This window comes from Danio rerio, chromosome 4, assembly GCF_049306965.1.
Source record: "Danio rerio strain Tuebingen ecotype United States chromosome 4, GRCz12tu, whole genome shotgun sequence".
Classification (NCBI taxonomy): Eukaryota; Metazoa; Chordata; class Actinopteri; order Cypriniformes; family Danionidae; genus Danio; species Danio rerio.
Genome location: NC_133179.1, coordinates 63439646 through 63460942, shown reverse-complemented (window position 1 = coordinate 63460942; position 21297 = coordinate 63439646). Strand labels below are relative to the sequence as shown.

The following is a 21297-nucleotide window of genomic DNA, read 5'->3' as shown; positions in this document are numbered from 1 at the left end:
AATTACACATGTGAGTGCAGTAGTGCAGTGGGTAGCTCGATCGCCTCACAGCAAGAATGTTGGTGGTTCAAGCCTCAACTGGGTCAGTTGGCATTTCTGTGTGGAGTTTGCATGTTCTTCCTGTGTTCGTGTGAGTTTCCTCCGGATGCTCTGGTTTCCCCAAAGTCCATAGACATGCGGTGTGCATGCAGTGTGTGTGTGAATGAGTGTCTATGCATGTTTCCCAGTAATGGGTTGCAGCTTGAAGGGGATTCGCTGTGTCAAGCAGGGGCGGACTGGCCATCTGGCAGACTGGGCACTTTTCCGGTGGGCCAACGTACTTTTTGGGCCGGGCTAATCATCGTCTTATGATCTGATCGGCCCATAAAAGGCTTAGCAGCCTATCGTTTTTTCTGCCTTATTAATTGACACTGCTGTGATCTGTGACTCTCTGAAAGTAGATGCTTTTTTCTCGGACAGACAGACCGGGCCGGCCCATGTGACACTCTGCAGCCCATTGGTTCTTTTCTGTATTGACATTGAGCTGGCCCAATCACAAACTCCTATTTTGGACTCTGTGTGAGCGTGCGTCGTCTGTGTGTATTTGTCAAAATAGTCGAGAATCAGATAGAAGAAACGCAAGGGAGACGCAGAGAAATCGCGGGAAATACACCGGCGTTTCATTTAGCGGTTCTGAAAAGTTCTCCGTTCATTCTAGTACACGGCTAAAAACGCAAATCACGTGACCACACACATACACACTCTCTGCTAAGAGCTGCAGCCAGTAGTTCAGCGGGTGAGCATAAACCCCAGGTGAGAGTATAGTACATGTCCTTCTTCTTCATGTTCCTTTTTAGACTGTTCATCTGCTGGATCTCATCTCACTATAGTTGTTAAATATTGAATTCATTCTGTTGTCTCTAACAACTCTTCTGTCTTTTGAATCACTTGTTCTCAGGTAACTCTGTTTTGGCTGAGTGCAAAGATAAGCTAATATATTAATTTATGTAACCACATACACTGATTCTGCACATTGACTGATTGCTTACCTTTATTGTTTAAATTTAATGTACGTTATTCTGGTATAATGGCCATTATTGATTATTAAAACTGATATTCTGCAAATGAGACAAGGTAAAGTTCATTCTTTTCAATGGAAATGAAAGGAGACAGTTATATTTAAGCCCTGTTTTGTTATAAATATGCAGAGTGAAGTTGACGCTCATATAAATATGCAGCTACACGAGGCTGTTTGGTGTCTGTTATTCATAATATCAAAATGAAACAAATTTGACTTATATTATGTTTTCTTTGTTTAGATAGGGAAACAGCAAGAAGGATGAGGTGAATGAGGTTATAAAGTACACTGTTCTCTTTGAAGATTTACCCATGCATTAGCAGGCAGTTTTTGTTATGTTTATTATTGAATATAGGCTGAGTGAATAGTGTATTGAATAAGCTGAATTGGCTGTAGTGTATGAGTGTGTGTGAATGAGTGTGTATGGCTGGTTTCCAATATTGGGTTGTGGCTGGAAAGGCATCTGCTGCATAAAACATGCTGGAATAGTTGGCAGTTCATTCCACTGCGGCAATCCCTGATAAATTATGGACTAATGCAAAGAAAAATAAATGAATGAATAGTGTATTTTTTAGAACTCAACAAATATCTTTATGGACAGTATACAGAAATTAAATTGAGATTAAAGTTTGTATGTATTTATTTATTTCATATATATGGCTTTTGTGTTTTATAAAATATGAGTTGATAAAAATATTGGACGTGCATAGATAGATAGCATTTTGATTGAATGTAGTGGGCCGCTTTGGCCCAAAATGCCAGGGCCGATTTTTTGTCCCAGTCCAGCCCTGGTGTCAAGCATGTGCTGGATAAGTTGGCGCTTCATTCCACTATGGTGACCCCTGATTAATAAAAATAATAAAATTGAATAATAAATGAATACATGAGTAAAATCACACGAGTAGCAGTGCGATGTTGCCTTCTATCAGTTTTTGTATTTCTATTTGTTGTAATGGCCTGTTGTTATTGCAATAAAAAAATGAATAAATACATTTTTAAAAAGCAGTGTAATGTGGCTGTAGGCTGTATATCAGCACTGATGGGAGGCGTGTTTTACAGTGTACACTAAGCACTTGACAAACGATTGTCCCTCTACCTGTTGTTTAATCTCCAGAGAACATTGCTCATCTTCAGAACGCAAATGAAGACACTTTAGACGAAATAAGGGAGCTCCTTCATCTGTCATAGACAGCACGAGTCCAGAAATGTTCAAAGTCCAGAAAAGGAACCAAAAACATTTTTAAAACATGTGACATATGACTTTACTGGTTGAATTGTAATCAAGTTCCAAGAACATTTGGTGGGCAAGAAAATGTAGAAAAAAGCAGCCAGGTCCAAAATAGGAACAGCTGAATCATGTCTGTTTTTGCCTCCGTATTCTCTTCATTTGCATTCAGCAGACGAAACTCAAACAGGTTTGGCTCAAGTAGAGGATGAGTAAATTACAGAAATGTGATTTTTGTGTGAACTGCTTTTAATGCTTCTGTAAGTAAAGGTAAATTAAATATTATTATTGAAGATATTCCTAAAGAATGGCAGGAAACGTGGAACACAGATAACAAGAGACGACAATTCATCTGGAAAAAAGGAAACTCTATATAGGCCTATGAATGTAGAAATAGAAAAGAAGAGGTCATAATTATGAGGATGAGATTTTGACTCAGATATTAATAGGAAGTAATGTGTTGTAGACATACAAGTCATCATAAGTGGATTAAAAAAGTTAAGAAAATGTTTAGATTTAAGATTTGTGTGAGAGAGAGGAGATATAGTGTAAAGTGAAAACCATGGGAGAAATTTACCAATAAGTCATGACTGCAACTGTAAGTGGCAAAAAAGCTAAACAAAAAAAAGACTTTTATTTTGGCGTGGCGTGTGACGTCATCAGGCGGCGCCCCTTCAGCGCCGTGATTCAACTGGAGAAAGGTTTGTTTTATAATGTTTACACAGATATAAACCGATTTAAAGTTAAAGTTCGAAGGTTTTAGTTTTTTATACGATGCTAAATTATGTTCCTGCTGTTGGAAATATTTTAACCCTTTATACAACATAGTACTCGTTTATTCTCAGTAACCGAGGGCTATTGTTTGAATAAAGTAACAGAAAAGTGTGTAATAAGTGTTTAAAAGAAACGTTTTGTTTATTACTTTCATATAAAAAAAACTGTTGAAGCAAGTGTTGAAGAGAAGTTGTTTTGTTTCTGTTCATTGTTTTTTTTTATTTTAAACAGAACATTTTTATTGTTTTAATAGAGGTAAAGTTGGTATAAAATTCACACATTCGGACTTTCCCCTTAATAATATAATTTCATAAAAGTATTATTTGCAAACTCTAAACAGTGAAATCATATTTTCAGCCAATGACTATCAAAGTACAACATTGTTCACAGTCAAATAAACAGTGTTAATGTTGTTTGCAAGCCACACTTGCATGCTAATTCCGATCGAATATTCAAAGTAACATGGTAAACAATATAGAGACTACTAAATTAACAAATGTGCGAAAATAAAACCAACTTTACCTCTATATTGTTTTATTCGTTTTTAAACAGGATAAAGTGTCCAAACACAGAGAAAACAGAGAAAAACACTGTTATAAAGATGGCGTTTATAAAAGAGGAGAGTGAAGATGTGAAGATCGAAGAGACATTCTCAGTCAAACAGGAAGATCCGCAGGAACAAACAGGTTAGTTTTCATTCTCAAAGACCAACTCAGTCATATAGAGGTAAAGTTGGTTTTACACATTCGTTCATTTAGGAGTCTCTATACTGTTTACCATGTTACTTTGAATATTCGATCGGAATTAGTATGCAAGCATGACTTGAAAACAGCATTAACACTGTTTGACTGTGAACAATGTTGTACTTTGATAGTCATTGGCTGCTAATATGATTTCGCTATTTAGAGTTTGCAAAAATAATTTTATGAAATTATATTATTAAGGGGAAAGTTTGAATGTGCGAATATAAAGCCAACTTTACTTCTATAATTAAATCCATCTTGCAGCCCCGAGTTTGCTGCCTAGATCTCCTAAATGCACATAAGCACTCATTGAAAGACAGGAATGAGTTTCTTTTGTCAAATGTTCTTATGTCTTTTGTCATTATTTTATGTATTATTAGTCTCCCATTTTCTCTACCTTCTTAAGGTTATTGCTTTTCTTGTTCTTCTACTGTTGGTAAAGCATCCTTGAGCACTGGCAATATATAAAATAAATAATGGCGCAGTAGGTAGTGCTGTCGCCTCACAACAAGAAGGTCGCTGGTTCGAACCTCAGCTCAGTTGGCATTTCTGTGTGGAGTTTGCATGCCATCGCGCGGGTTTCCCCCACAGTCCAAATACATGTGGTACAGGTGAACTGGGTAGGCTAAATTGTCCGTAGTGTATGAGTGTGTGTGTGGATGTTCCCCAGAGATGGGTTGCGGCTGGAAGGGCATCCGGATTAATGAAGGGACTAAGCCGACAAGAAAATGAATGAATAACTGAGCTGTCGATATATGACCTACAGTATTCTCATAAAAGATATCTGCTATTACAGTGATAGTGTTGGCTTAGTACTTTCCATTTGCATGTCACGTTGATCACAATTCATTTTTTTCATCAACTTCTTTATGCGGTTAAACTGTTAGAATTACATCATTATTATAATACCTAATTACCAGGGCTAATAAAAATTTTAGGCCTTAAAAAGTCTTACATTTACTAAAGTATTGTGTTGTGGGTCTTAATTTTTTTAACAAGTGTACATTTTCCTCTATTCATGTTTTGCTACTCAGCCTGTCCAAAACATATACAATCACTAACAATCCATCTCAATAAAACTTTAAACTTTTCATTCAAAAAGGTCATTTTAACTTTATTTATCATAATGGTTTTATTAATTTCCTCACAATAACATTTGTTTAGATAAGCTCCATGTATTTTCTGCTGAGGATATCGACTTGGACAGATTGTTGTGTGTAGATTTATTTTAGTAGAGTTTTTAAAACTTTCAAAACATTTGTTCATTTTTTTAAATTACTTTTTAAAGGTTATTTTGGAAAAAAAAAGTATGAATAAAACTAGAGCTTTTGCTAAGAAATATATATATATATATATATATATATATATATATATATATATATATATATATATATATATATATATATATATATATTTTTTTTTTTTTTTTCATGATTCATTTATTATTGTATTATTAAATTAAAATATATTTTTTGAAAGGGCAAATTATAATCTTTTCCATCTGGGCCATTTGAAAAATTTCTTTATGTCAGAAAGCTTGGATGCCCCCAATATTAAATATTCTGAATGAAATGGACACTAAAATAATTAATTGTTATAAAACATTGTACAGTATTCTAAACTATGTGATGTTGCTGTGGGATGTTGTGAGACAATACAAACACATTCTAGTGGGACAATAACGTTTAGCATTGCACTGACTACAGCTGGCCAACAAACTAGTCTAAAAATGACTTTTGCTGTTTAAGAAATGGATTACTCATGCTGATGATGTGCAAACATTTGAGTGTAAAGTTTGTCAGTATTGACCATATTCTTCACGTACCAGCAGGTGCCGCCATTGGACGGTATTAGGCATGGGACAATGACAGTTTTCAAGGTATACCGCGGTTTAAAAAAAGTTTTAAAACCAATATTTTTGCTGTACCATCGTTACGTTTTTTACATTTTGTTTGAAGATTTTAAGGACAACAGTGTCTCCAGCAGAAAATACATCCAAAGATGCTGTTTTAAATGGTAAAAAAAAATCATTTGAATTATTTAGCCTGACATGTTTACTGCTCCAAAATACTTTCAAAGTTTCTCAAGTGAAAATATGTTGTGTTCAAAGGGGAAAAAAAAGTTTAGGTTTTTTAACCAGACATTTAAAAAGAATATATTTATAAATGGTAATCACAGTACTGAGAAATCATGATATTTTTAGTCAAGTTTATCACACCGTCAGAATCTTATACTGGTCTGTGACGGACTGAGCCAGCACACATAGTAAGGGGCATACAAAAAGTAGATTTTTTAAAATAATTATTTTTAATAAAGTCAAAAAATTTCTCAAAAACTCAAATAATAAATAAATGAAACAATTAAATCAATTGAAAAATCAATAAACTAAACAAAGAAAACAAAAAACTGAGTTCAAACCAAATTAATCATGAATAAACCAAAAACAGAACTCCTTGAAATGACAAGACAGACCACATTTATACCAGAGGGACTAGTCCACAGTAAACAAGAAGGGGGAGACAAAAACAGACAACAACAATAAACCAAGTCAAATATCTAAATACAAATCTAAATATTAGTTAAATAAATTCTAAATGAAGCAAAACTAAATATAAATCTGAACAAACACTGCAAATCATTAATGAACTTAAACTAAAGATCAGCTCTCCCTCCAAGCCATTAAGCCAATGGTATCGATTGGCGGAACCAATAGATGCCACTTGGCGGCACGTCTGCCCTTTAGTTTGTTGGACTACATCCAGAAACTCCGTTCCTCGTCGACACTGCAGCACGGTAACTTAAACTCAAAACAAAACTAAATTAACAAAACATACACCACACTGGCCATCACATGGTCCATGCTTAATGCTGCTTGATGTTGCAAAGTCAATCATTCATTCATTTTCTTGTCGGCTTAGTCCCTTTATTAATCGGGGGTCGCCACAGCAGAATGAACTGCCAACTTATCCAGCAAGTTTTTATGCAGCGCATGCCCTTCCAGCCACAACCCATCCCTGGGAAACATCCACACACTCAATCATACACACACTCATATACTACGGACAATTTAGTCTACCCAATTCACCTGTACCGCATGTTTTTGGACTGTGGGGGAAACCGGAGCACCCGGAGGAAACCCATGGGAAGGCAGGGAGAACATGCAAACTCCACACAGAAACGCTAACTAAGCAAAGGCTCGAACCAGTGACCTTCTTGCGGTGAGGCGACAGCTTTATCTACTGTGCCTCTGCTTCGCCCCTGTTGCATCAAGTCATATTTTCTAATTTAATTATTTTTCTTTGTATGTATAGACATGAACACATTTGTTTGTGGAGAAAGTAGCCGTTTATTAGTCCTAGTCATTTCTCCAATAGGCAACTGAAGCTTTAAAACAATAGCATATGAGATCAGTGCCCCATTTCAGAAAGGAGGTTGAGTGAAAACTCAGAGCATTTTAACCCTGAAATGAGAGAAACTCTGGTATTTGCTTATCAAAATGGCAAGTTTGTGAAATTCGAGAAAGCAGGGTAAGTCAAGCCTGTTTCTGAAAGAGAGGTAACTTGGTAACATACTCTGTGAACCTAACCTGGTCAGCAGGTTTTATTCTCTTAACTCTGTTTTGAGTTTCTGTCGGTCTCCTTTTCTTTTCTTTTTTTTTAAAAATGAAGCAGTATTTCTCACTTAGCCTTACATATTCAGCCACCTATTTTTATGTGCATTTTGGATAGGCTATGAGCGTAAAAAAAAAAACAGTTGATGGAAACATCATGATGCACATAACTTTTGAAATATAGGCATGAAAAAACATGCGCTAAATCTTCACCACATGTTCATTGTGTGCTGACATTGTCCTCTGAGGTGAAAGTCATTTATTAAACACAGAAAAGATTCATGTAGTTTTTCCTACCGCAGTAAATTCTGTTTTTACTGTTGAGATTTGGCGCCAGTTAATCAGGAAGTGACGATTTTGTTCTTTTTGATTCATTACATGGAAACACTGCATTCATTCATTTTCTTTTTGGCTTAGTCCCTTTATTAATTGGGGGTCGTCACAGCGTAATGGACTGTGTACGTTTTGTTCATTTGTTTTCCATTTTTAAACGAAATAAAGGAAAGGAAAAAAATGGCGTTTTTCTTTTGCTTACGAGAAAACGAAAAAACGAGATTTTGGCTGGATTTTCGTTTTTTGGTTTAAGGTAGGAGAACGGATAAACGTCTTCAAAATTCCTTTTACACATGTAGGCGGTGCTGAAAAAATAGTGCCTAGTAGTTCCGATAAACAGATGAGCTCGCTGCATGTGCGTTGCGCTAATAATTTGACATTGCTCTTCTTGAGAAAGTGCTACAGCGGGCCCTGCTTATTTCACATATAAGGTTGGTGATAAGTAATTTTTTTATTTATTTTTTGCACATTATTTTGACAGTAAATAAGGCACCCAGTATTTCTGATGCTCAGTCTCTTTTATGGCTACACTAATGAATTAGAGGACACAATCTCAAACAAAACTTGAAGCTTGTTTACATTATCTAAAGTCATTTCTCACAGGTTGTAAAGCTTATATATTTTCGTTTTAATATGCAAATAATTTTCTTTAATTTATTATAGGCCTATTGTCCCTCATTGCATAAAATAATCAGCCTTTGTATTTAATATTTGTAAATTGTCCATCCAGTTTGACTCAAGCTAAACAACATTTTGGCCTGTTTTGCTTATTAAATGAGTGATTTTCAAGGAGAAACAAATCATCCATTCACACAGTTTTGTATAGGACCTGTGTGAACAAAAATATACACTTCATCGTAGCCTATAGGAAAATGTATCTGTTTAGAAACAATTTTGTTTGGTATAATTAAAAATATTAAAAATACAATAAAAATAAAAAGGAAGAATAACATTTGAAGTGCTTCAAAATAATATTCACAATACGCTGCATGCAGCGCCAAAACACAAACTGTTTTTTAGTTTAATAAAATAATAATATGAAATTAAAATGAAATATTCATACTTCCATAACCTGTATTATAACTGTATTTATCTAAATGACAAATCATCCGTTGCGCTGGTCAGTTTCACTTTTAATCAAAGGTGTGCCAGAACAGCCTTTACAGACTCTTCTAAAAATGAGAATATTTACAGATTACCTCGGAATAAGAACTCGGTCTGTGAAGGATGCAGAACACAGAAACTCGTTGAGAATGGAGATGCATGTTAGATGTTTTATATCCCTTTAGATATTGTAAATAAGCAACAAGTTTTTATTGAGATTGTGTCATGTCTTTTCTTTGACGCACGCGCTGAACAGCTCCGAAAAGGCGCTTCTATTTAGCTTGTAGCCTAAATAATAGTTTAGATTTTATTACATATAATGTTCCATTACTTTAAATGTATAATGTTTTTTAATATTTATGGATTATATAAAATATATAGTTTATATAAATGCGCTTTGATCATTCAAGGATCATAATGCGTTGCATATTCTTCTTATTCTTCATTAGGCTTGATCCGTAAATTGTGTATTTTATAAACTGATCGTTTATAAGGACTAAGCTATTAATAACTGTAATTCCCGCATGGAAAAGTCTTGATGAAAGAAATAAAGAGAACTTAATTCGGCATAGGCATATAGTGTGCTTATTTCTGCGCGCTTTACCAAATTACCTTTTTTTTATGCAGTAAATGCATCTGGCAGCACCGAAAAGAACAAATGTCAAGTTATTAGCGCAGCGCACAGACAGCTAGCTTGTCTGTTAGTCTGAACCAGGGCTTTTCAAACTATTCATTGCACATCCACCAATCCTATTGTATTTTATTTAGGATAAACCACTTATTTAAAATATTCCGCAGCCTGTATATATATATGTATATGTGTGTGTGTGTGTGTGTGTATATATATATATATATATATATATATATATATATATATATATATATATATATATATATATATAAATAATGCCACAATAATAACAGCAACAAATAACAAAAAAATAAGACAGACCTACTTTGGTGTTGCATTAAAATCTTAAAGAGCGTTTTACGGGTTGCCTGCGTACTCTCCAATACACCACTGAATTATAATGTCATAATATTTAATAATTTAATAATTATGTTTAAGATAAACACCTGACCTCCATTTAATAAATACTTATTTGCCATATTCTGTAAATTTGAAGTTTAAAGTTTAAGTTAAATAATATAAGTAAATAACTAAGTAAATAATAATATTAATAATGATAATATTATAATAATAATAAAAATAATAATAATAAATTATTATTTTATACAGAGTATTATTTAGGCCTACAGTAGCCCTGAAACAATCATGTAAACCAGTTGCTGCTCGGAAATGGCTATCTTTGCTCAGCATCAGGTGCACAGCAGCAAGAAGCTTGCCAGTGAACTATGACCTTATTTTAATGACAAATGTCTAAGAATACTGCTGATTTAAGACTTTTTTAGGTTCGGCTCTCGAATTAGTAAGGTTATGAGTAAATGTTATTTAAAATATTTAAAGCCTGTCATCTAGCCTACAATAACAGCAAATTTAGCAATAAAAAAATAATAAGACAGGCCTACTTTGGCGTTGCAATAAAATAGTATTAATTATAAAATAAATAATTACAATATATAGTTAAAATAGGAAGAAATAAATGAAAACAAATGGTACCCTTTGTTTTTATAGCAGGGCCCAAAGTGTTCTTATTTTGGTTCTGCTAACAACTATTAAAAAGAAAAAAAAAAACACACCAAACAATAAAAACACTAGTAACTGATAATAATAATAATAATAATTATTATTATTATTATTATTATTATAAAGCCCTTGCTCTGAAACAATCATGCAAACCAGGTGCTCCTCGGAAATGGCTATCTTTGCTCTGCATCAGGTGCACAGCAGCAAGAAGCTTGGCAGTAAACTATGACCTTATTTTAATGACAAATGTCTAAGAATACTGCTAATTTACGTTTTTATTTAATTTATACATACGCAATGAATGTAAGCCTGCTAACTGTGTGTGGTTCAAATGATAGAATATGTAAACTTTGTTTATATATATAATTAAATAATAATAATTAAAAGCCTGCGTGTAAGGCTTTTATTTTGAGGGTGACGTCACGAGCGCAGATTTGGTTAACCAATTAGAGGAAAGTGGGCGTTTCAGCACCGCCTACATGTGTAAAATGAATTTTAAAGTCGTTTATCCGTTTTCCTACCTTAAACCAAAAAACGAAAATCCAGCCAAAATCTCGTTTTTTCGTTTTCTCGTGAGCAAAAGAAAAACGGAAAAACGGCCGTTTTCTCCATTTCCTTTATTCCGTTTGAAAATGGAAAACAAATTAACAAAACGTACACGGACCTAACCGGACCATACACTGACCGTTTTTGTTTTCTGGTGATTTTATTTTTTGCTATTCAAAATAAAAAATCTAATAATTTTTGAATTTTGGTTTTTCGTTTTTCACCACGAAAAAAAAAAAAGAGCCGTTTTTTCATTTTCGTTTTAAAAACGCCAGAAGGTTATGAGTAAGCCCACATAAAATCTGTGCACAGAAATCCGCAGAATTTTAGCCCATCATTGAGTCTATTTATTTACTTGTATAAATGTGTGTACATTTATTTTTTTTTTTTCAGTTTTTTTAATTAATTTCAATAATATTATTAACTAATATCAAAATGTTTATTTAATTTATCTACAATACAGTGTGTAAAGTAATATTTTCTGTCTTTTAGTAGAGATATTATAGAAGAGACTTGCTTTGTTTACCAAACAAGTGGATCTAGACAGATTTGCTTTGTAAAAAGCTTTTAATTAAGATACTGCCAAAATAAAACCACATAAATGCGCAGTTTTTATTTTATTTATTTTTTATACTAAATTCTCAGAAGAAATAGCAAAAAAGGTCAAGATTCTGTTTGGCCCTAGTTATGAGGTAAAATCTGAAAGAAAAGAGAAACCGGTGTGTAAATTGAAAATAATCACTTCATGGACTCAAGCAGTCAGGCAGGAACTAAAAGATAAACTTACGTAAAGTACGCCAGCACCTTTACTGAACAAATTCCAGTTTGTGCATTAAAAAAGGTTGGCTATAAGAGATTCTATGATGATGAAAATGTGTGTGAATGCACAAACCAGCAGGCTGAGCACACTGCAGAACGTCTAAAATGTTGTTTTGGTCATTCTAAAACACCTGAACCATTTCAGTATTCATGTTATTATATTATTAATGATCTCCAGAGCGTCTGGAGTGTGTCAAGAGTGTCTGTTCTCTGCATCTCATGGCTTCAAACGCCACCACATGTTCATTGTCCTCTGAGGGGAAAGTCATTTATTAAATAAGCAAAAGATTCATGTAACTATTTCTACCGTAATAAATTCTGTTTTTACTGTTGATACTTGGAACCAGTTAATCAGGAAGTGACGATTTTGTTCTCTTTGATTTATTGGATGGAAACGCGGATTTATTTGTGTATTTTTCATACAATATTCCAGTTTTGCAAATAAATTTAGTTCTCATTTTTGGATGGAAACACAGCTATTACCAACATTTCAGTCTCACAAAGAACAGTACGTCACGTATGAGAATGGCTTGGCCTTTAATGAATAATTAGCTTAACATTACAGACCTTCGACAGGGACATGTACTGTAACTATGAAAGCCTTCTCACATTCTTCGGTCCATGGAATCGGATTCTTTATGGCTTTAGCCATGTCTTCTAAAGACATTCCTCTCAGACTTCCCTCACATAAATTGGGACCCAACTTCATTGGACCATTTCCCATAATCAAGGTGCTCAGTCTAGTGTTGGTTCAACTCAAATTAAGTCTAAGTTTAAAAACATTCATCCAGTCTTTTTTTTCAGGTGTCTAAGATCAAACCCATGCTTCTCTCCCCACTGCACCCCATAACCTCTGCTCCTCTGCCTCCCAGACTGGTTGAGGGTGCACTCACATACACAGTGCACTGGCCCCTGCATGTGAGGAGGAGAGGTAGAGAGGTTATCAGTATCGGGTAGACTGGAAAGTTTATGGTCCACAGGAAAGATGTTGGATTCCGGCTCTGAATATTCTGGACCGCTCTCTCATTGATCAGTTTCATTAGTTCCATAGTAAGTCTTTAGGGAATGCCAGGGGCCGTTCTTGAGAGAGGGGGTACTGTCACCGTACCTCACGCTTTTGCTCTCTTCTCCTGTTCTGGGTTACAGATTATCTCATGTCATCTGCTTTTATTTGCAGTCACAGGAGCTCTCGTTTCCCTTTTTTCCTGTTTATACCACATCATTCCCTTCATGTTTGTCAGTATGTTATCGATAATTTGTGTGCATATTATTTTGTTACTCACCCTGTATTTTTGTCCAGGACCGCTAGTGAGTGAGTGTCTGGTTGTTTTTTCCCATGAAACTTTATCAGCGCTCACCCGACCGGGTCTTTACTTTGATTTTTGCTTTTTCCGGTTCTTACTCTTTAATAAACCCTTGATGTTTTTCTGCATTTGATTCAGTTTTTTTTTTTTTTTTTGTTTTTTTTACTTATGACACAAGAATTTTCTTTCTCATTTGTGTTTACATGTCTTTAGATTTTGGCATGATGTCTAGCTTTTGAGGCTCTTTTGGTCTACTTCAGACAGGTCCTATTTAGGTAATTTCTTGATTGAGAACGTGTGGTAGTTATCAGGTCTGGGTGTGGCTAGAGAACTTGAACCCGGTGTGATAAATAAAGTTATGTTTAATGGGGAAAAACATTTTCACACAAGTCTGTGTAGTTCAGTGTTTTGTCTTCCTTTTAAGAATAAAATTCTTCATTTAAAAACTGCACAATGCATTTAGTTATGTTATCTTTGTCTAATATTTACATTTGTTTGATGATCTGAAACCGTTAAGTGTTAGTATTCTGCATTGCATTCGTTACATGCAGATTACTAAACCAGAGAACATTTGTCATCTAAAGGTGCAGGTTTAAGGCTTTATGCAGATGTTATGCAGATATGTCTCATGTCTGTGGGGCAAATATTCTCAGAGATTCAGCTGCTTTTTTTTTCTGACAGGTTTACCAGTCAGGCACAGAATGAAAAAGCGTTCCCTATCTGCTTTACAAGTTTTTCAAAAACATGTTGTTTTGTGTGATTACGAATATTGTAAGGTCCGGCCCACTGGTCCAACGGCGGCAGCCAATGGCACGGCAGAAGGGTCTTTGCGCGTCACTATCTTTTCATAAACAGCAGACATTACAATAAAGTAAAATACACCTCTTATGTATTATCTCATAATTTTATCTGACTCCATGTTATATATATTATTTATAATAGGTAATAATAATGATGATTTATAATTTGTTAATTTAGACGGAATTTAGATGAATGTTTGAACCGTTTGTCATCACTAGTAACTATTACATTCGTTCATTCGGGTGCTCATGTCGCTCAGAGAAATCGCCTCGGCCGAAGGCGTCCCTCACGGTCACACTCCGGTCAGTCTCGTATATTAAACAGAGGTAAATTGACTAATACTTTAGATGGCCGCTACCAGTGCGCTCGTTCTAAAATACTTTAATTAGTCCCGCTTAGGTGTACACCTTTGAGTTAGGATAATCACCATTTCTAATTAGAGGTTAGGGCATTAATATAAATGTACCCGACTACTGGACTCTATAGTAACTTTGGTTTTCACCAAGCCCATGGTTTCCCATATGAACTTAATTTAGAATAATATTACCTTCAAACAAAGGTTGGGTACCCAATCTAGGTTAGTCGTGCAACACCTTGTTGACCTAGACGGAAGTTATCGCCCTTTCCACCTAAGTACACATGAATCAATATCAAGAGTCGGCCGGATCGCTAAAACACAATTAGTGTGCCCAATGCTCCATCTCAATTGGATTTTAGTCCGTCTACTGACCTGACGCAAGACGTGCGGAAACAAGGATACAGCGTAATCTACTTGAATTAATAATTACAGAGTGAGCAAAATATGTTCAAACATAACAATTTATTAAACAGGTAAACAAAGGTAATCATTCAAATCCAATTCAAACAACAGACAAAATATAATCTAATCTAAAACAATAAAAATGTCATCAAATTAATCAAATCAAATCTGTAAACATAATGAAAAGAGGTTTTAGAAATGTTTACCTGGAGATGAAAACTACACACAGAAGTTGTGCGGGATATCTGCATACAGATTCCCTGACTTCTCTGCCACCTTCTCTTAAATACCCATTTTTGCACCTCAGGGTGTTCCTTTGATATTTACCATTTCAACATCACTCTATTGATATAGAAGTTTCGTGTTCTTTTGTTTTAGTGGGAAGAGGTCTTGGCCGGGGTTCTCGTGATATTAGCATTTGGTTGTTCCTTTGTTTTGGGTAGAAGGGGGTTTGGGCTGTGATGCTTGATTTACAGTTTTATTACTGGTCCTAAGGCGAGTATTTTAACGTTTAAAGGAGTGAGACCTTCTTTGCCAGACCCACCGGAACCTTCAATGTGTTGACATTTGAATTTCTTAAGACAGAGATGAAAAGAAGAAATGCATGTCAGTAGATAAGTGTCCGTGAGAGGTTTCGTTCCCACACTGAGGGTGGTGGGTGAGAGTTCTTTGATGTTTATCAGGTGTCTGTTCCTGTTAGGGCCTGAATATTTGATCATTTACAAAAGCAGTCTTACAGTAATCATTTCTGATATCAACCTTACAGTAATCATTTCTGATACCAGCCTTACAATATATACAAATAGAAACTGGCCATTTACAGCTTTCAAATTTATGTCTCATCAATATGACCAAAATGCTCTGGGATTAATCATATAAGTATCCGCTTAAATGTGTTTGTGTGTAATGGACACTAGGAGGTTAATATGACAAGATCAATCTAAATATGATCTGCTGTTTTTACATTTAATGTGCATCGAATTAAAGTTTTCACTTCCTTTTCACTGAGAGTTTTAATGATTTACTAAAAGCTGCACTTTTTTTTTATTATTTCAGACCTAGTTAAAGAGTATGAGAGGAGTAAAGAGGAGGAACATCATGTCAAAATTGAAGACAAAACTCATTTAGAGACTGATGATATTTTAAAAATGAGAGACAAGCGTTGTTTTACCTGCAGTCAGTGTGGGAAGAGTTTGGCAAACAAAAGCAAACTAAAGATCCACATGAGGATCCACAATAGGGAGAAACTATTCACATGCACTCAGTGTGGGAAGAATTTCAACCAATCATCAAACCTTAATCAACACATGAGGATCCACACTGGGGAGAAACTATTCACATGCACCCAGTGTGGGAAGAGTTTCAGCAACTCAACAAACCTTAATCAACACATGAGGATTCACACTGGAGAGAAACCATTCACATGTACTCAGTGTGGGAAGAGTTTCAGCCAATCATCAAACCTTAATCATCACATGAGGATCCACACTGGAGAGAAACCATTCACATGCAGTCAGTGTGGGAAGAGTTTCAGCCAATCATCATCCCTTAATCTACACATGATGATCCACACTGGAGAGAAACCATTCACATGTACTCAGTGTGGTAAGAGTTTCAGCCAATCATCAATCCTTAATATACACATGAGGAACCACACTGGAGAGAAACCATTCACATGCCTTCAGTGTGGGAAGAGTTTTAGCCAATCAACATCCCTTAATCAACACATGAGGATCCACACTGGGGAGAAACTATTCACATGCACCCAGTGTGGGAAGAGTTTCAGCAACTCAGCAAACCTTAATCAACACATGAGGATCCACACTGGAGAGAAACCATTCACATGCACTCAGTGTGGGAAGAGTTTCAGCCAATCATCAAACCTTAATATACACATGAGGATTCACACTGGAGAGAAACCATTCACATGCAGTCAGTGTGGGAAGAGTTTCAGCCAATCACCATACCTTAATCATCACATGAGGATCCACACTGGAGAGAAACCATTCACATGCAGTCAGTGTGGGAAGAGTTTCAGCCAATCATCATCCCTTAATCTACACATGAGGATACACACTGGAGAGAAACCATTCACATGTACTCAGTGTGGTAAGAGTTTCAGCCAATCATCAAACCTTAATATACACATGAGGAACCACACTGGAGAGAAACCATTCACATGCCTTCAGTGTGGGAAGAGTTTTAGCCAATCAACATCCCTTAATCGACACATGATGATCCACACTGGAGAGAAAGAGTTTATGTGCTTGAAGTGTGAGAATACTTTTATTACAGCTGCAGAATTGAAACGCCACCAGAGGGTTCACACTGGAGAAAAACCGTACAAGTGTTCACAGTGCAGTAAGAAGTTTGCTCGCTCAGGAACCCTGAAAACACATGAGAGGATTCACACTGGAGAGAAACTGTAGACATGATCAGTGTGTACAAAGTTTCACTTAATCAGGGGAGCTTAAGAAACACATGGGATGGTTTTTGGTAAGGCGCCGACACATGTAGCAGCTTAGAAAGAGCGCTTCCATACACACTGGTATTAATCCTCCTTTTTACATCATATATAATAACCTAAACCATATTTAAATGACATGGAGGAGGGACAAAAACAAAAAGGCTAGGACAAAACAACCAGTAAATCCTGAAAAAAATGAGAAATCAACAGATGAAAAATCCAAGACGGACGGGATAGCTGATAGCCTGTCACCTATCATTGCAGCAATATTTACAGACATCAAAGCTTTCCAGAAGAATATTAAATCTGATTTAACCGCCTTCCAAGATTCTCTCGCAAAAGATGTGAAAATGGAATTAAGTAACTGTAAACAAGAAGTCAATCAACAACTGGATGACCTTATCACGGACCTAAATGCAACGACAGAAAAGGTCAACGAAGTGGAGAAGTGAGTTGGAGAATTTTGGAGGAGAACATTGCTGAGATGAAAGAAATGCTCAATCAATCCATTCAAATACAAGAAAATTTAAAAGGGAAACTGTGAGATCTAGAAACACACTCCCGTAGAAATAATAATCAGATTTTTGGAATCCCGGAAGGAAGCATTCTGAATGAAAAGGGAATTAAGTTCTAAACACCACCGCCGGCAAAACTTAAAATCTTTTTGGAAAACGGGCCGATTATGTACAATTCAATGACGGAGGCATCAAGAGATCTGAAAGAAAAAGGACTGATAAACAGCGAATAAGAAACTATTATAGGAATCCCTGGGAAAGAGAAACAAAGACCTTGGCAAAAGGTTGGAGTGACATGGAAGAAAAGTAAGGAAAAACATCAAGCGAAGATCCGGGAAAAACTATGTGAATTTCAAAGGGACAACACTAGCTTTGTTTGAAAGGGTAAAACCTGACAGATCCTAACAAAAAACTCTAAGAGACTGGTAAATTTCGTTTTGACTTTTTATTTTAATTTTTTTTATAATGTATTTATTAATTTTTAAACAAAACAGATACAACAACAAACAAGTGAACAGAACCTGGGATGAAAGAAAAGAAAGAAAAAGGGGGGGGGGGGGGGGGGGCATTAATTAAAGTAGCGATATTGCATCCTTGTTAAATCAATCCTCTGATGATTATGGAGGTTATGTTTAAACCCATATGTAACAAAAATGGATCCCACCTCTCATGAAATAAAACATTTTTGCCATGTAGGACACAAGTTAAGTAGTCCAGTGGTACATATTCAAGTATTACCCTGTGCCATAAAGACTTTGTAGGAGTTTTGTCCATTATCCAGTTCAGGAGAATACATTTTCTTGCACAAAATGTCAGGAACTTGCAAAGTGTTTTTTTATGCTTGTCCATATTAATCTCGTCGAATATCCCAAGCAGCACATGCTTGGGGTCACAACCAATATTAAAAGATAAAATTCCACTAATTTCTTGTTCAATCATGTCCCAGAACTTTTGAATTTCCCTGCAAAGCCAGAAACAATGAACCAGGTCTCCTTCCTTGGTTTTACATTTCAGACACATTGGTGACAACTCCTCTTTAAACTTGTGCCTCCGTGAGGGAGAGATGTGAGCTCGATGTAGAATTTTCAGTTGCATTGCTTTTACTCTGTTACATACACTTAGGGACATTGCATTTTTCCAAGCTTCCTTCCATTGATCATCTGTGATTTGTGTATCAAGGGTCCTTTCCCAAGTCTCTTTCAAGAAGCCCGTATTTAAAGAGCCACAATCCTTCAGAACTTTGTAGAAACAGCTTGTGGAATTGTCCCTGTATGAAAAAAGTTGTCTTTCCACAACTGAAATGTCCTGATTTTCGAGTACTGTAGTGTCTTTTTTCACAAAGTCTCTTAGTTGCAAGTAGCGGTAAAAATCTTGTCGCGGAATATTATATTTATTGGTCAGTTGGTCAAAAGACATTAAAATATTTCCATCAAACAAGTCATGTAATGTGGTGAGACCTTTTTGTGACCAGACTTTAAATTGTGGGTCTTCAGTTCCTGGCAGAAAGTCAAAATTATCACAGATGGGGTAAAGGTTGAGGTGAGTCGAGATCTCCCTTCCAAACGTTTTATAGATTGCCATGCTTTGATAGTACAAACCGTGATGGGATTATTGCAGGCCATTTTCACTGATTTACGTTTTTAAAAAAAAGCAAATTTCTGAGAGGGATTTTACAGAGTGAACTTTCAATGTCAAACCAAACTGCACTGGGTCCTTTATGTATCCAGTCAGAAATAAAGTGCAAATGTGCGCTTAATTGGTATTTTCGAATGTCTGGAAGGTCAAGACCAACTGCCGAGGATGAAAGCATTAAAGTTGAAATTTTTATACATGCTCTTTTGTTTGCCCAAATAAAAGAATTAAACCAGCCATTCAGTTTCCTAATGATTTTGTGTGTAAAATTGATCTGAATCATTTAAATGGGGTAGAGTATTCGCGGTAGTATATTCATCTTCAGAAGGGAGATCCGACCCATCCAAGAAATAGGGAGAATGTTCCATCTTTCTAGGTCCATTCGAATGCCTGTCAAACCTGTCAATCGTGTCTAAGAGATTTGGGGTAGAGGTTTCAGGATTTACCATGAATATAAGAATGTCGTCGGCATATAGAGCAATCTTGTGTGGTTTGTTTGCTACCATAAAACCATTAATTTTATTATTTTCCCGTACTGCTTCTGCTAATGGCTCTATTATTAAGGCAAACAGAAGGGGTGAGAGAGGGCAACCTTGCCTTGTTCCTTTCTCAATTTTGAACATAGAGGATCTACAGCCATTAGTAAGTACAGCACTAAAAGGCTAATTATACAAAGACCAAATCTATGTAACGTATGGAATAAAAAGGGCCATTCGATGCGATCAAACGCCTTTTCCGCATCTAATGAGATCACAAGACCTACTGATTGTTGTTTAGCAAATTGAATCACATTCAAAAGACATCGCATGTTATTTACCGAGTTACGGCCTACAATAAAGCCGGTTTGGTCATCCTTTACTAATATAGGAAGAAAGCCTTTAAGGCGGGTGGCCAAAATTTTTGAAAGGATCTTCAGATCTACATTTAGCAGTGATATGGGGCGATATGACGAACAGTACTTTGGTTGTTTTCCTTTTTTCAAAATTAAGGATATATTTGCCTCTCTCAGTGACTGTGGTAGGCGGCCTTTTCTAAAAGAGTAATTAAACATATTTAATAATGGATCCACTAATAAGTCTTTGAATTCCTTATAGAATTCACAACTAAGTCCATCTGGGCTAGGTGCTTTCCCAGATTGTAAACTCTTTATTGCTGCTAGAACCTCATTTTTAGATATAGGGGCATTAAGGGGTAATAACTGATCTTCAGATAACGTGGGGAGATTAAGTGTCGAGAAGAAAAGCTCTGTGGTTTGTGTTGTGTCCCCATTTAGTTCTGATTTGTAGAAATTCTCAAAATAATCTTTAAATGTATTATTAATGAATATGCTGTCCATAGAGTGTTTACCGTTACTGTCTATAATAGATTGTATAGATTGAGAGTCGGATTTTTTCTTTGTTAGGTGTGCTAAATATTTCCTAGCTTTATCCCCATGTTCATACATTTTCTGCTTAGCAAAGTGAATTTTCACTTCTGCCTGTTTTGTTAAAAGAGAGTCTAACGCAGACCTTAGCGCCATAATTTCCTTTAGTTTAACAGGGCTTGGTTTATTAATGTATGTTCTCTCAGCATCCCTAAGCTTAGACTCTAAAATCTCTTTTTGTTCCGCTTGTTTACACCTTTTACTATGTGTGTACTCTATTATAATGCCTCTAGAAAATGCTTTGGTTATTTCCCATAATAAGGATGAATCTTCAGTTGAGACCGAATTGATGGACATAAAAGTGTTGAATTCCTCTGTAAAATATGTAACAAAGTTATGATCAGCTAATATAAATGGATGAAATCACCAACCACTGGCTTTATTATTTTGATTTCCAAAGGAAAATTCAGTGAAAACTGCCGCGTGGTCAGATATTATTATATCTCCGATTTTGCAAGATGTTATGTGCTCCAACATATTTTTGGGAGAGAATAGATAGTCTATTCTCGTGTGACAACTATGAACTTTTGAAAAAT

General features: G+C 35.6%; 1 protein-coding gene across 3 annotated transcripts; it reads left to right on the top strand.

Moving 5' to 3' along the window:
* The first annotated feature begins 641 nt into the window (after positions 1 to 641).
* Positions 642 to 19575, top strand: LOC108183686 (uncharacterized). Of its 3 annotated transcripts, XM_073948445.1 has the most exons (4): positions 2923 to 2983; positions 3609 to 3742; positions 15781 to 16240; positions 16658 to 19575. In XM_073948445.1, exons 2-4 carry the CDS (start codon positions 3658 to 3660, stop codon positions 17151 to 17153), a joined length of 1041 nt encoding a protein of 346 aa, XP_073804546.1. In that variant the 5' UTR covers positions 2923 to 2983; positions 3609 to 3657; the 3' UTR covers positions 17154 to 19575. The 3 variants fall into 3 exon arrangements, with proteins under 3 accessions (XP_073804545.1, XP_073804546.1, XP_021331198.2); XM_021475523.3 differs by having other exon boundaries at positions 15781 to 19575; XM_073948444.1 differs by lacking the exon at positions 3609 to 3742 and having other exon boundaries at positions 642 to 2983; positions 15781 to 19575.
* The last annotated feature ends 1722 nt before the right edge of the window (positions 19576 to 21297 follow it).